The sequence below is a fragment of the Micromesistius poutassou genome, assembly GCF_964030765.1.
Source record: "Micromesistius poutassou genome assembly, chromosome: 13".
Taxonomy (NCBI): domain Eukaryota; kingdom Metazoa; phylum Chordata; class Actinopteri; order Gadiformes; family Gadidae; genus Micromesistius; species Micromesistius poutassou.
Genome location: NC_140283.1, coordinates 6,176,356 through 6,190,693, shown reverse-complemented (window position 1 = coordinate 6,190,693; position 14,338 = coordinate 6,176,356). Strand labels below are relative to the sequence as shown.

The 14,338-nt window shown below is 42.0% G+C and overlaps 1 protein-coding gene across 1 annotated transcript in view; it reads left to right on the top strand.

Moving 5' to 3' along the window:
- Positions 1–9,090: 9,090 nt before the first annotated feature.
- Positions 9,091–14,338, top strand: part of lamb4 (laminin, beta 4) — a gene marked incomplete at its 5' end in the record, with an annotated part of 21,703 nt that continues 16,455 nt past the window's right edge. The window contains 8 exons of the mRNA XM_084477852.1: positions 9,091–9,115; positions 10,286–10,443; positions 11,527–11,662; positions 12,099–12,172; positions 12,265–12,453; positions 12,943–13,006; positions 13,244–13,458; positions 14,035–14,155. Coding sequence (XP_084333978.1) covers positions 9,091–9,115; positions 10,286–10,443; positions 11,527–11,662; positions 12,099–12,172; positions 12,265–12,453; positions 12,943–13,006; positions 13,244–13,458; positions 14,035–14,155 — 982 coding nt within the window. The remainder of the gene's footprint in view (positions 9,116–10,285; positions 10,444–11,526; positions 11,663–12,098; positions 12,173–12,264; positions 12,454–12,942; positions 13,007–13,243; positions 13,459–14,034; positions 14,156–14,338) is intronic.

The following is a 14,338-nucleotide window of genomic DNA, read 5'->3' as shown; positions in this document are numbered from 1 at the left end:
AGATAAATCCTAAGTTGCTCAATATCACTGCAACACAAGTGTGTGTGTGTGTGTGTGTGTAGGAGGGTGTGTGTGTGTGTGTGTGTGTGCATGTACCTGTTTGTTTGTTTGTGATTGTGTGTGAGTGTGTGTGTGTGTGTGTGCATGTATAAATATATATATGCTCTGAAAAAGAACCATTCAGGACTTTACAGAGAAAATCTGCCACTAAGAAGCTTACCACTTTCTCGGGGCATCTTTGAGGAATTAATTGTGTAAATTTCAGATCTTGTGGTTTCCTTTTGAAGCTGGTCGGATTTCTTCTGATCCGGCATTTTACGGCGCCAACAGCAACAAACATGGGAGTATATAAGAAAAGCCCATCGCTGTGAGCCGTGGCTACCGTACACAATCACTTGGAATGGGAGTGTAATCTGCTCCGCTCATGTGTTCAGCAGGGTGTAAACTCCACCAGGCCTCTCTCCATCCTCTGGATCACACGGCTCAGGCCAGGTCACACTCTTTGTGATACACACACACACACACACACACACACACACACACACTCTCTCTCTCTCTTGACTGTTAAGGTGATATATATTGTGTACATGATTGATGTTACATTAGAGTTATGTTGGCAACAGAAAATATCTTGTAAAGCATTACAAAATATGAGCTGGGCAAAATGAATAATAATGATATGGAGAAGATTTGAATGATTCCTATGTTTGTTTGTTATTTATTGATTTGGGTTCATTGGGATGTTACAGGGAAGTATGAAAGTATTACTATGAAAGGATGCTCTAAAAGTATGATACAACTAGTGACTTTATTTAAAGCACAAGCATACTGTAGCACAAAAGAGACATATTGTTTTCACATCAGAATGATATAGCTTAATAAAATCATCTATTATAATAATCAACAATAATAATAGATACAGAAAAGTACAAGTTAAAAAGATCATTTTAATCACGTCTTTCATTAAATCTTTAAATCATCCATTCATTGGCTCCTGGTACAATAGTGAATGATTATTTTGTGGGGGAATGACCAATAACCAAACGTGGTAGTTTCTGAGCCCCATCCAAAATGCGCGCGTGTGTGTATCTGTGTTTGGCGTTTGTTGCTCATACATGTCTGATGTGTGTGTGTGTGTGTGTGTGTGTGTGTATATGTGTGTGTGTGGGGGGGCTTACATGTTTAGTCGTGTGTGTGTGTGTGTGTGTGTGTGTGTGTGAGGGTCTGGGTGTTTGTGGGGCCTACGTGATTGGTTGTACTTGTGTGTGCCTGGGAGATCAGGAGACACTTCTATAATTGATGCAGTGCAACAACAGAGCAGCAGTCTATAATCAAAGCAGCGCTGAGTATCGATTGGTTTAGACAACGGAAGACTCAGAAGGTCAAATATTACATCAACAATCAATAGAGAAACCATGATACCCTGCATCACGGTAGGGGGCTCTGCTGTTAGACTGGAGCATGTCTGACACACGCCAGATGATGGGATTCAAGTGTGTTTTACAGGGTGGAGCCAGTGGATGGGGCCACCTCGACCCGTTGCATGGCTCGGATCTGACTGGAGGGTCTGAGAGTGGGTTTGTGTGAGATCACTGTATATTTCCTTCAACATGATCTTAGGCCATTTGATTAAGCTGAACCCACATCTTTTCAAACCAGAAACTGAGTACAAACCAGTTAGTTCCATGTAAGCGCCAAGCTGTTTAAGATCTTAACCATGATTAACAGGCCTTTAACGATCAGGATCAAATGAAATCAGATACTTTGGGTTTACTTTGAAAACTTTCCCTAACCCTATCAAATGTAGCTATCTTATGACATTTTATAAAACAATTAATTCATTAACTTCCAGATTAATAAACATTTAAATTGTTTCTTGAAACCCCATAAGAACAGTACAAGTACGAAACATAATGATTGTCACACACACACACACACACAGTTAAATAACATTTGATGCAAGGGTGCAAACTGGTGAGGGTCACTGGTGAAGGTGACAAACATTTTTTGTCAGTGCTCCAAACTTTTAACATAACTCTTCAGCATATACTATTCAAATATAACTTTTTGCAGTAGCCTACATAGCCTACATGCTATTTGAATATGTCTGCTGCTGTAATGAAATAATAAAAATCAATATAAGACCATAAAGCCAATGAAACGGTCAAATGGAATGAATGAATCTATAATATTGTATTAATTTAACACAACACCGTCTTAAGATTCTTCACACATGCAGTCCAAGCCTCTATAGAACTATTTCAATGTTTTGCTTTTTGACACGTGCTAACTACCTAGTTAGACAACACTAGTTCGCTAACAAGCTAGGTGACGTGTTCCAATTACCAAGTTAGCTCCAGTAACGTGATACACTTTTATACTTTAAATACGCACCCACCAACTAAAATAGCAGGACCCCACTGGTGTATTACGCTATATTTAATAAGGCTCTGAAATACATTGAATGAGCAAGGGTGATACCAGGGCAGCGTTAATGTGTTAATGCAGTAGTCCCATTCTTGCTGTAACCTTTAGTTCAGTCCTGCTGAACTTGTAGTCCGTAGTCGACCGTCCGTAGTCGGCCGTCCGTAGTCGGCCGACCGCCACTGGGTAGTCAACTGTTGTTTTCTATATCGTCAATATCTTTGCTGGAATATTAGGGCCTTATCCTCTGTGGATAAGTAGTTAGCAGCACGCCTCAATATTATAATAACCGTTTTATAGTAATAGTTCTCAACCTATGCAAAAATGGCGGAAACGTATCTATATTTAGTTAAATGAACATTGACCACCCGGACAAAACTCACAATAAGTCAAGACAATGGATAACTTTAAGTTTAACTTATAGACTTGAGTTCACTATTCAAAACTTGTCATGACAAATAGAGTTAAAGAGAAGAAATAACTTCACGTAACTTAATGGGGCTATCCTTTTTACAGATATGATAGGAGTTAAGAAATGAACAAGAACAAGAATCAGAAAAAGTGGTAAAGGCGAACCCAATACAGTTCATCCACTTCACAGTACCTCTCAGCCCTCCTAAACATGTCCCACACCCCCTTAGACTCTCCTTACGGTTGTACATGAGCGGTGCTGTTCGCTGCGATGCCCGCTGTGATCCACCCAGCTAAACGCAGACTCGTCTCACAAACAGGGAGAAGCCGGCTCGGGGGGAGGTGGGGGGGGTGCTTAGCTGCAGGTGTGGCAGATGTCGCGTTGTGATGCCACTCAACTGCTCCCTCCTGCCAGGCTCTGCCCTAACCACTTCCTCCCTGTCTGACTGACTGCTGTCCTCCTGTTCATCATGCTGTCTGTCTGTCTGTCTGCCTGGTTGTCTGTCTGATTGCCTATCCGGTATCCTGCTGTTGATAGGTCATGTCCGTCTACCGTGTCTGATTGTCTGTCGGAATGGTCTCCTCCTGTTCCGATGTCCGTCCGTCTGTCTCTCTGTCTGACTGACTGGTCATCTGTCTCTCTGTATTACTGTCTGTCTGATCATGGTCGGTTTGACTTCCTGTCTCTTTGGCTGGCTGTCTGTCGGTCTGCATGTGTCTCTATGGTCCCATTTGCCATGTCTCCCTGTCTGTCCACCTGGCGTTCCGCTGTCTGTCTGCTCCCTCCCTCTCTCCCAGCTGTGGCTGTGTCTGGCTCCAGGGTCTCCGGTAACATCTGTCCTCCCAGCAGTGCTTCCTTCCAGGTACATCGTCAGCACCGGCCAACGCCCCCAGGCCCAGGGTAACGCCCCCCCACCACCTCCAAAATAAACATAAGGCAAGTGTGTGTGTGTGTGTGTGTGTGTGTGTGTGTGTGTGTGTGTGTGTGTGTGTGTGTGTGTGTGTGTGTGTGTGTGTGTTACGTTGGTTTGATGGTGGGGGGTGGCATAGTTATAATAGTAATTGTTATAATTGCCCAGGGTAACAAACTGCCCCCCCACCACCTCCAAAATAAACATAAGGCAAGAGGGTGTGTGTGTGTGTGTGTTTATGTTGGTTTGGTGGTGGGGGATGGCATAGTAAAAAATATTTGCATCCATTGAACATTTTTGGTGCTTTTGTTGTAATAGTTGCATTGAAAAAAAACTTGAACTTGAAGAGAATATCACTCAGCCACGCCATCATAAAATATGCACATTATGAATTACTATTTCACTTCAAATGTATAAAGTTAATCATTAGTCATCTTTGTGAATGAGTTAATTTTTGACTTATTTCGTTTAACAAGCAAAAATTGTTAATTTTCCTCTGATATCTCGTTTTCTGATCCAAATGCATAAGACGATTTTAAATGGAATCCCTGTTTTGAGCAATTCTAATTTCTAATTTTATTGCCGATGGACAAACTTATCCGGCATGATTACCATCACTGGTGCTATTTCCTCTATATCGGGGCGCCCCCTTGTGGTGATGCATGTTCAAACCTATCCATTACAACAAATACATTTTAAGATTATAAGATAAGATATATATTTTTTTTTTTTACTTTTGCATATACTTCTTTCTTGGGTTATCACTGTAAGTAACATCTCACATATTTAAGATTGTAGTTAAATTATCTGATTTCCAGAGGACCTTTCCCAAGAACAAATAACAACGTTAATCAGTCTGTTCATTATTAAAAACTTCAAGAAAAGCTTAAAAAAGATATGAGAGATATTATCGTTGTGCACTGTTTCTTCTGTTGTATTATTATGTTATGACATTGATCATAAATCGATCCAGTTAAAGTGTAAATTTCAACAAAAAAGCACAGTTATGAACCAAAGAGAACACAAGAGAGACAGAGAATAGAGAAACAGGTCGGGTCAATTATTATTTTGGGATATGAAAATAATTATCATTATAACATTCATAATATCAATAAAGAATACTAATAAATAATTAAATAAATAAATAAAAAATAACGTTTTTAAAAGTTATCCCTTTTGTGTGTCCCTGTTGTGCGTGTTTATGTGTATATTTGTGTGCATGTGTGTGTGTGGTTGCATGTGTGTGTGTGTGTGTGTGTGTGTGTGTGTGTGCATGTTTGTTTGTGTGTGTGTGTGTGTGTGTGTGTGTGTGTGGTTGTGCGTGTGCATGTGTGTCTGTGTGTGGTCGTGCGCGTGTGTGTAGACACCATGGTTCCAGTGTTGGCATCATGCTAACATTTTACCAAATATCATCGTTGGCCGGATGTTTATTTCAGCACATGCCGCGAGGAAGAACGACCCCCCCCCCCGCCCCCCCCCCACCTCCCCCCCCTTGTCCCCATCCCAGAGCCTCCCCTTAGCAGACGGCCGAGACATCACGCCTCACCTGCTCCTCCTCCGCCCCTGCTGAGAACACCGGGGCTCCTCCGTGTTTACCCCAAAGACCCAGAAAGTGGCAACGCGTGTTGACAGTGTTGTACATGATCTGCTGGGGAGGTAGACCCTGTGATGGGGCCAGCTCCCTCCCCCCCACCGACCCCCTACTGTAGGCATTAGGGGCACGCTGGAACCTTCTCATTTGGCCAGATGGGGCCAGTCATTATCTGATGGGGTGACACACGCTCACACTCTGGCTCCCCCGGCCCCTGGCAGCCTGGAGGTGATTAGACAGGCTTTTGGAGTGTGCTTCCTCCTACTGTTCCATCCTGTCAAGGACTCACCTTGGTTTAGTAGAGTTGCGTGTGGCCCTGTTTCCCCGTTATGCATTGGAAATGCTTCTGTTTTGGAATGTGATTGTGGATGGTAAAGTTTAGGGAGGGGGGTTGGTTCAGGTATGGTCTGATTAAGGATTTACACGCCATAATGGCAAGACACAAAAGATACGTCTCAAATCAAATGCATTTAGTATTTAATAAGATGTTTCAGAAACGTCTAATTAATGATAACAATGCAGTACAATACATAATGTTAACAATACAGAACTGTTCTTGGTTTACCTATTGTTGTATTTTTGTATGTATTTTACTCGGTTTGAATTTTAACCTAAGGATGGCAGCAAACTCACAGATTTGGTTTAGTGTGTAGTTGTTCTTTACTGTCCATATACACATACAGTTGTTGCACACGGAAATACTCCCTGGAATATTATCATTATCATTGAGGTCATCATTATCATGGGAGAATCTAGGTCAAAAGTAAAATCAATAAACCATTACCACATTCAGGCAAATAAATAATACAGAAAAGCATATTGTTTTCACAGTAGTGGAGATATTCTGTAATTGATATAATGCTAGTTGGTCCCTGTTTGTGGTTATGGGTTAAAGTAATCCATATACATACTCTTCATGTGTGTATTTTCCTGTACATACCTTCTCTCTTTGTCAAGGTGAGGATTTCCCGCCTTGCCTGATCACTTACCTTGGAGGTATTCTTCACAGATAAAGGGGGTTGTGTCAAAGCTGAAAGGAATTTAATGCCTGTCCTCTTTTCCCAGATAGTATGCAAACTTTACCACAGACACACACACACACACACACACACACACACACACACACACACACACACACACACACACACACATCCATGAGCACACACACATATACATAGCCAGGAGCAATGCTTTCCCTGCTCTCTGCATGGAGCTCAGGTGTGCAGTTACCTGCTGAGGTGCTCAGAGTCAGTATATCGTGGATCTTACATTGGGTCAGCAGGGACAGGTAGGACACGCTTTCTTGAAAAAGACGCCTAATTCAAAAGGAAATCTTGTGTTGGGTTTCAGAAGACATGTTGGTGTGGATCGAGGAACTGGTTAGGGTTAGACTTACATCAGGTACAGCGTTGGTTCAGCCTTGAGAATGAGTCGTCAGGTTATTAGAACAAGACGTGTAACATAACGTGAATGTTCAAATGTTGAACAATGATTTAGCTTTGGGATCGCTCAAATTTAACATTTAACTGAGCTTCCCAATTTGATGTAAATGTGTGGAATAGAGTGAGCATAAGCTGCCAACACACATGATAAATGTTCTTTATCCTGATTAAACATACGTTTTTAATGTTTGCTTTCATGTAAAGGCTGGGAAACTGTCCAGACACCCATGCTAATCCCAACTGTGGTTAAAAAAAATTAACACTATAAAAACCCTATTAAAACCCTATTATTAGTTAGTGTGTGTTTGGAGTCTTAGAAATGCAAATAGACAGGGCATCGCAGTGCTTCTGTTTACGTGGATAAGTAGCTGTCATGTTAGTCTAACCTAGGGAGTTACAATCAACCCATCGGCTAGGGTTAGGGTTGGGTTAACTAACTAACTGACATTCATTTCGGATGCATAGATCAGGACCTCACAGAGAGAGAGCTGTTGGTGCAAACTCCTTAAATGATTGCGTAGGTGTAAGTGTAAAAAAGTAAAAGTGTCTCAAAGAACTGTACTGGTTCCTTATCCCCAACTGTCAGGGCCCTAATTAGACCTCAACCTTTAATTTGATCCAAGAGGTATATTTATTGTATTACAGATCTGGATGGAAGGTTCATCAGCATAAAGTGAGAGAGTGAGTTGATCTGGGATCAGGACCCCTTGTGTCTGTGCTGGGAAGGTTGTGGCCATTTGTTAATACCAAGACGTTAATTGAATCGCCTTACTGCGAATTGCATTTGATTTGTATGCAGTCTTGTTTGAGTCAAGAGTACTGATTTTGTCAGTTGATTCTGCTAGGAGAAATCTTCTTTTCAGCCCATTCTGTGCATAATCCATTGCAAATAAACATATTAAGAATACAATTATTGAAGTCTAATATAAAAGTCTGGTTAGCTGATTATGAGTTTTCAGAGCTGCACACAGTCAACAAATGAATAGATTAAAATACAAATTGTGAAATCTGAGATATGGGCATTTATCAGTTGAAACCTTCATTATGAAATGCAGTTCATGATTAAAGCCTCTTGCACACTGGGATGCTAAAGTTATTGTACAACATGTTTTCAGCAGCTAGTGCCACTGTGTTACGGCGGTGATAGCACATGGCTAATGGAAAGGCTATTCAATGTGTTATGGACACAGTAGTGGGTTCAAAAAGTGATCTTGACGGGTTAGCATTCCATGTCCTTCTGCACTGCTAATCTGTGTACAATGAGAGCAGGCCCCCAGGTGTTCACATTAATGTCAACCTATGCCTACAGGGCCAAGATGTCCTACAAGCTCCTCTAACATACACACACAGCTCTCTCTGTTAAATATATATGTATTAAGTCATATATATTCACCTTTTATTTAAACTTGTTGTATGTATAACTGAGAATAGTCAAGTGCACCATCATTAAAATATAATTATATATCAACGTATGTCAAATTCCACAATTTATAGGGTGGCTGTAAATTATCTTTAATCTATAAGTCTTTAACATTATGGCATCAGATTAGCTGGATTGGCTCAATGCTGCTGGACGTGGTTTTATTAAAGTGTGCAGTCGGTCCTCAGTGTTAGGGTCTTCTTAAAGCCTGGAACAGATCTGCTTTGGAGAGAGCTGCCAACTGTCCCTGTGTCCCTCAGACCTTTGGCTTTGTGACGCTGCCAGGGGAAATCTGCACAAATTCTTAGTACACTTAGATACATGTTTGTACTCACAGCATTACGTCAACCCTGTATATATAATTTGAAATGAAAACTAAAGAGATAAAATAGTTTGCTCATTTCTTTATTTAGCTAAATGAGAGATCCCTATGGCTTCTCAGTGAGAGAGACATGGTGGGTTTGATCACAAAATAATGACCTTAAAGCTTTCATGCTAAAATATTGCTGCTTTTCAGCTTGACAATTAATTATTGGGCTGCCACAAGTACTAAGCCTTTCTCGGCTGTCTGTGAACCTGCACTGTCCTTTAATTCTTAGCTGATCTAAACCAGCATGGTTTAGATCAGCACCTGTACTTGTAAGTAAGTGTTGAGTCTTAAGTGATCTAAACCATTGCTCTGCTGTCTGTGAACCTGGCATTTAAATGTTGATTCATAGCTGATTTAAACCATTGCTCTGCTGTCTGTCTACCTGTCCTTTAAGTTTTGATTCTTAGCTGATCCAAACCATTCCTCTTCTGTCTGTGTACCTGTCCTTCAAGTGTTGATTCTTAGCTGATCCAAACCATTGCTTTGCCTCTACAGCAGCTCCAGCCCTCCAGCCCCACAAGATGATCTGTGTCCTGCTGCTCTTGTGTAAGTTCCATGGCCGGGCATCTGGATGGTTAGAGGCACACCGCCAAGATCCTGCCAGGGAAGATCCTGCCGAGGAGAGAACAACAGCACTACCCAGCCAGGGTTTGGCCCCGGCATGGGCAGGATTAGACGTTTGAGTTCCTAGCAGGGGCCTGTCACACTCTGCCATCTTAGGGAGTGAATCCTGCGTTCTGCAGACGTGTGATCACTTGCTTAATACCAGGGCAGAATATTTCCACTTGTAGCTGCATGCTTCATTCCCACCAAATACAGGATTCATGATTAACTTTACTATCCTACAAAGTGGAATATTTGACTTGGGCTGAACCCCAGGGTAGCTGTGAAAGACAAACATTCCACCTAAAAAATAAAGCATGAGAGATAATGTTGAATAAAGACATACAGCAAGGTCCCTTAAAGCACCTTTATACAATCAAAACAGAAACTCAAAAATAAAAGCAATAATCTGCAAAAATGTAATGAAAGACTGTAGATGTATTCCTTAACAGCAAGACAGGCAATAATACAACAGGAATGGTATTTGAATTGAACCTTCCCCTCTCAGGTACAGCATGATAGTACAGAGCCAATTGAAAAGAATTGAAGAAGAAGAAGAACTGTCAGCCGCTGTTCAAATCTGAGGGTGTGTTGTGATTGATAATGAAAAACTCAACACTGAATCTCTTTTTTATGAAGAACATTATCACTAAAGAAAATACATTTGGGGTGGGCGGATGGTTAATTGATGTGGAAATGATATAGTAAATCGAAAAAACATTTTAATTAAATTCATTAAATGTATTTCCTATTTTAGACTTTCTTTACTAATTATAATGGTCTCAAGGCTTGATGCTCTCAACATGGCGATTCCACTTTCCCCCACTCCACAGATCTATTAGATCCGCTCTAGTGTTTTGCTTCTTGTTGCGTTGCATTCGTGTTAGTTTATTGGTCTGTCTGTGAACTTTGAAGTACAAAAAACGAGTCTTGCTGTCATTCTAAAATGAAGAAATGAATGAACTGGGGGTGGCAATTTGCAAGTGGTTCTGTCTAGATACAGTATTCCAGTCACATGGGAATGAATCTAGTCAGAACGATGGACTGCTAAGAGCAAAGAGCTTTTGGTCCAATCCTGCTCTCAACCATTCTCCTGCTGTCTCGTGTCTCCAGTGGTGGTGCCTGGTGCACTTCTCCAGGAGGAGTGCCACGGGAGCTCCTGTAATCCCCAGCTTGGTGACCTGATGGTGGGTCGGGCTGCTCAGCTATCAGCCTCCTCGACCTGCGGCCTGGATGGGCCCGAGAACTACTGCATCATCGGATACCTGGAGGTTAGCGTCACGTCAGTGCTCAGAGAGCCTCATCCCGACCTTTGAACTTGAAGTGTAGTTATGATATTATCTTGGTTGTCTTTTGAGTGGATGCGCTTATTTAAGTTTTGTAATCAAATACTTTCTTAATCGCATTTAAAAAAATGTGGATTAGCGCGACACAAGAATGATAATGCGGTATTTCAAGTGGTATTTATATAAGAGGTCGTAATTGGTAAGGAGATTGTGTTTCATGTTTAGTTTAAAATGTACTTTGTGCAACTGAATGTCTTAAGTAATTATGGGCTACAATTACCTCACACTCCCCCGGCTGGTGCTATCATTACTGCCTCAAAACAAAACCGCAATCGCTCCCTCTGTTTGCCATGCAAAGTTTTTATAGCAGGCACCTATTGTAACCGTAAATGTTACTACACATTGAAGAGGGCTTGGAGAGGGACTGGATGGTGATAGTGAAGACGGGGCAGGTAGCGGGTCCTGCTGCCGCTGACAGACTCACAGGGCTTCCTGGCCCTGGAGATGTTTCTCTTTCTCTCTCTAGACATGTCTTGATCCGCCACATTTAAAGGTCATTACCTTGCCTCTGCTCTGGGCCAATAATTTCATGTTTTCCATTCTGCATTCCCTTCTGCTGTCACACTTCTCACCCTTAAACCACTCTCTTCTCTATGCCTTGTCTATTCCCCTTTATCTGTCTGTCTGTCTTTCCCCTGCAGCTCTTTCCTTCATGGTCTTCTATCCTGTTTGGGGGGAAATCGCTGTAGCTTGTTAAATTGTTCTTGTCTGGGAGACCACCTGTTAATATAATCCAGATTGTCCTTTTGCTAGTAAGTCTTGAGTTTGATGTGATCTGAAATGGGAGGATAAAGAATGTTACACATCTGCCATTGTATTAATATCTGTATTAAAATATATCATTTTTTTTGCCAACCTCAAATCAGTAATTGTTCTCAAAGCTTTTGCAACACATATACAGTTACCTTTCAAAGTGAAAGAAGTGGTTCTGTAAGGATAATGTTCCTGTGGAGCCTGGTGAGCATGCAGACCTGGTCCAATGTGTTCTTCTGCTGTGGTTTCCACCAGGAGGAGCAGAAGTGCTTCACCTGTGACTCCAGGCAGCCTTACGACCGCCACAGTAACCCCGACAGCCACCTCATCCAGAACGCCATCACCATCTTCGACCCCGAACGCAGGATGCGCTGGTGGCAGTCTGAGCCCGGTGGGTGACAGATTTGTTTTACGCTACATGTCGTGTGATTGGACAGTGTTCGTAGCCAACCACATTTTGGTGTGTCATTTCGGAAGGCTTGTTCGTTGATGTCATCAGTGTGTCTTCAGTGTGTTTTCTGTGTGTAATCTTTCCGCGGGTGTTATATCTCAGCGTGTGTTCTATTTCAGTATGTCTGTGTGTAATATTTCAGTGTGTGTACTATTTCAGTGTGTGTGATATCTCAGTGTGTGTTTTATTTTAGTGTGTCTGTGGGTAATCTTTCAGTGTGTTATATGTCAGTGTGTCTGTATGTAATATTCAGTGTGTGTAATATTTCAGTATATGTAATCATTCAGTATGTGTTATATTTTGGCGTGTCTTTGTGTCATATGTCAGTGTGTCTGTGGGTCGTGTTGTATAACGTGTGTCTGTCTGCACACTGCAGGCGTCCATCAGGTCAGCATTCAGCTGAACCTAGAGACCCTGTTCCAGTTCAGCCACCTGGTGCTCACCTTCAAGGTACCGGGGGAAGATTCCCGTTCAGCTTGAGCGTCTGTAGCGAGTGCGTGTGTGCCTGCGTGTTCTCATCGAGGGGGGCGTGTCGCCTGCAGAGCTTCCGCCCGGCCGCCATGCTGGTGGAGCGCTCCAAGGACTTTGGCCGGACGTGGAAGGTGTTCCGCTACTACGCAGAGGACTGTGCGGCCCACTTCCCCTGGGTCTCGGCCGAGCCGGCGGACAGCGTGGACGACGTGGTCTGTGACAGCAGATACTCGGGCTCACAGCCGTCCACCGACGGAGAGGTACTCCACCACGGCCATGCACACGCACTCATATGTGGCAGGGACGTTGCTTACATTACATGGACGTTATGCACATTACATGGACGTTACATACATTACATTCATTACATTACATACAATAGATACATTACATGGACATTTCATACATTACATGGACGTTGCATATATTACATGGAAATTAAACACATTACAGGGACATTACACACGTTACATGGCCATTACATACATTACATACATTACATTACATAGAATAGATACATTACATCGACATTTCATACATTACATGGACGATTCATACATTACATGGAAATTAAACACATTACAGGGACATTACATACGTTACACAAATGACATTACATACATTACATGGACATTACATACATTACTTTTTACATACAATAGATACGTTACATGGACATTACATACATTACACGGACCAAAAAAACATACAGAAGGGATGTTAGATTCTCTCTTTTTTTGTCGCTACAGGTGGTTTTAAAAGCTCTGGATCCTATATTTGATATTGAAGACCCGTACGCACCCAACATTCAAGGTTTGAATACTTTTCATTCCCTGCTGGACAGATTCAACTGGCAAAATTGTTTCCACATATTACGTTTCAATGTGTATATTTGACGTTAAGAGGGAATCTACAACAATGACGGTAGACTCATAAAACAACAAAACAAAAATAAATATTAAATACACAAAATAACTAAAACATTCATAACATCAGAAACGATCTTCAGATGTGTTTTTCATCACCAACAACATTTCCCACAATGCCCAGAGCTGATCACCTTGACCAACATCCGGGTTAACCTCACCCGCCTGTTCACACTGGGCGACACCCTGCTGGGCCGCCGGCGCAGGAACCCCCAGGACAAGTACTACTACGCCCTGTACGACATGGTGGTGCGGGGCAGCTGCTTCTGCAACGGCCACGCCAGCATGTGCATGCCTGTCGACGCCAGCAGAGGAGACGTCTTCAACGAGCCCGGCATGGTAGGGCTGCTCCGACCTACCGCAGGACGCTTCTCATTTCAATTAGACCACATTCTACTGAGATTCTACTGAGATTATAATCTGTTGGGATCATCATCATATTGGATGAATTTAATTTAATTGGATTCAGATCAGATTCAGTTGAATTTGCTTGGATTTATATTAAATTAGATTACGTTGGATTGGATTGGATTGGATCGGATTATATTATATTAAATTAGATAATATTAAAGCCCCTACTAAACCACCAGAGTGTGGTATAATATGAAGAGAGTAGAATAGATTTTATTTTATTAATAGAGTGTAGTAGATTCCTCAGGATACCAGACATTTTATTGCATTTTATATTAACGCCTGCATTACACACACACTCTTGCAGTAAACGGAGGTCTCCCTTGGTCAATTATGTTATTTAGAAACACAGTGACCAGAGAAGCAATCTTTTCTACAGAAGGATGGTGTTTGTGTTCTGGTGTATCAACCATCAGCAACCGTCAGACACGAGTGGTGCTGTTTAGTAGCTTGGTTGATTTGATTTAGTTTTCCTTGACCACACACTGTTGAATGAACACACAGGTACACGGACGGTGTGTGTGCCAACACAACACGGCAGGGGACAACTGTGAGAGATGCCAAGACATTTACAACGACGCCCCCTGGCGGCCAGGCAGTGACGACGAACCCAGCACCTGCAAGAGTAAGACATTGTTAGAGCTGTAGTGGAAGCTACCGTTCAAGTTAAACCATTTACAGACCATAGTTACAGTCTGAGATTGTCCTGCAGTGGTTTTGTAAATCAAATAAAATGATTTATAGAGGAACATTCCCTGGATGCATTGACAGGTGGATGAGTGTGTTTCATTCTTAGGAAACGTCCTAT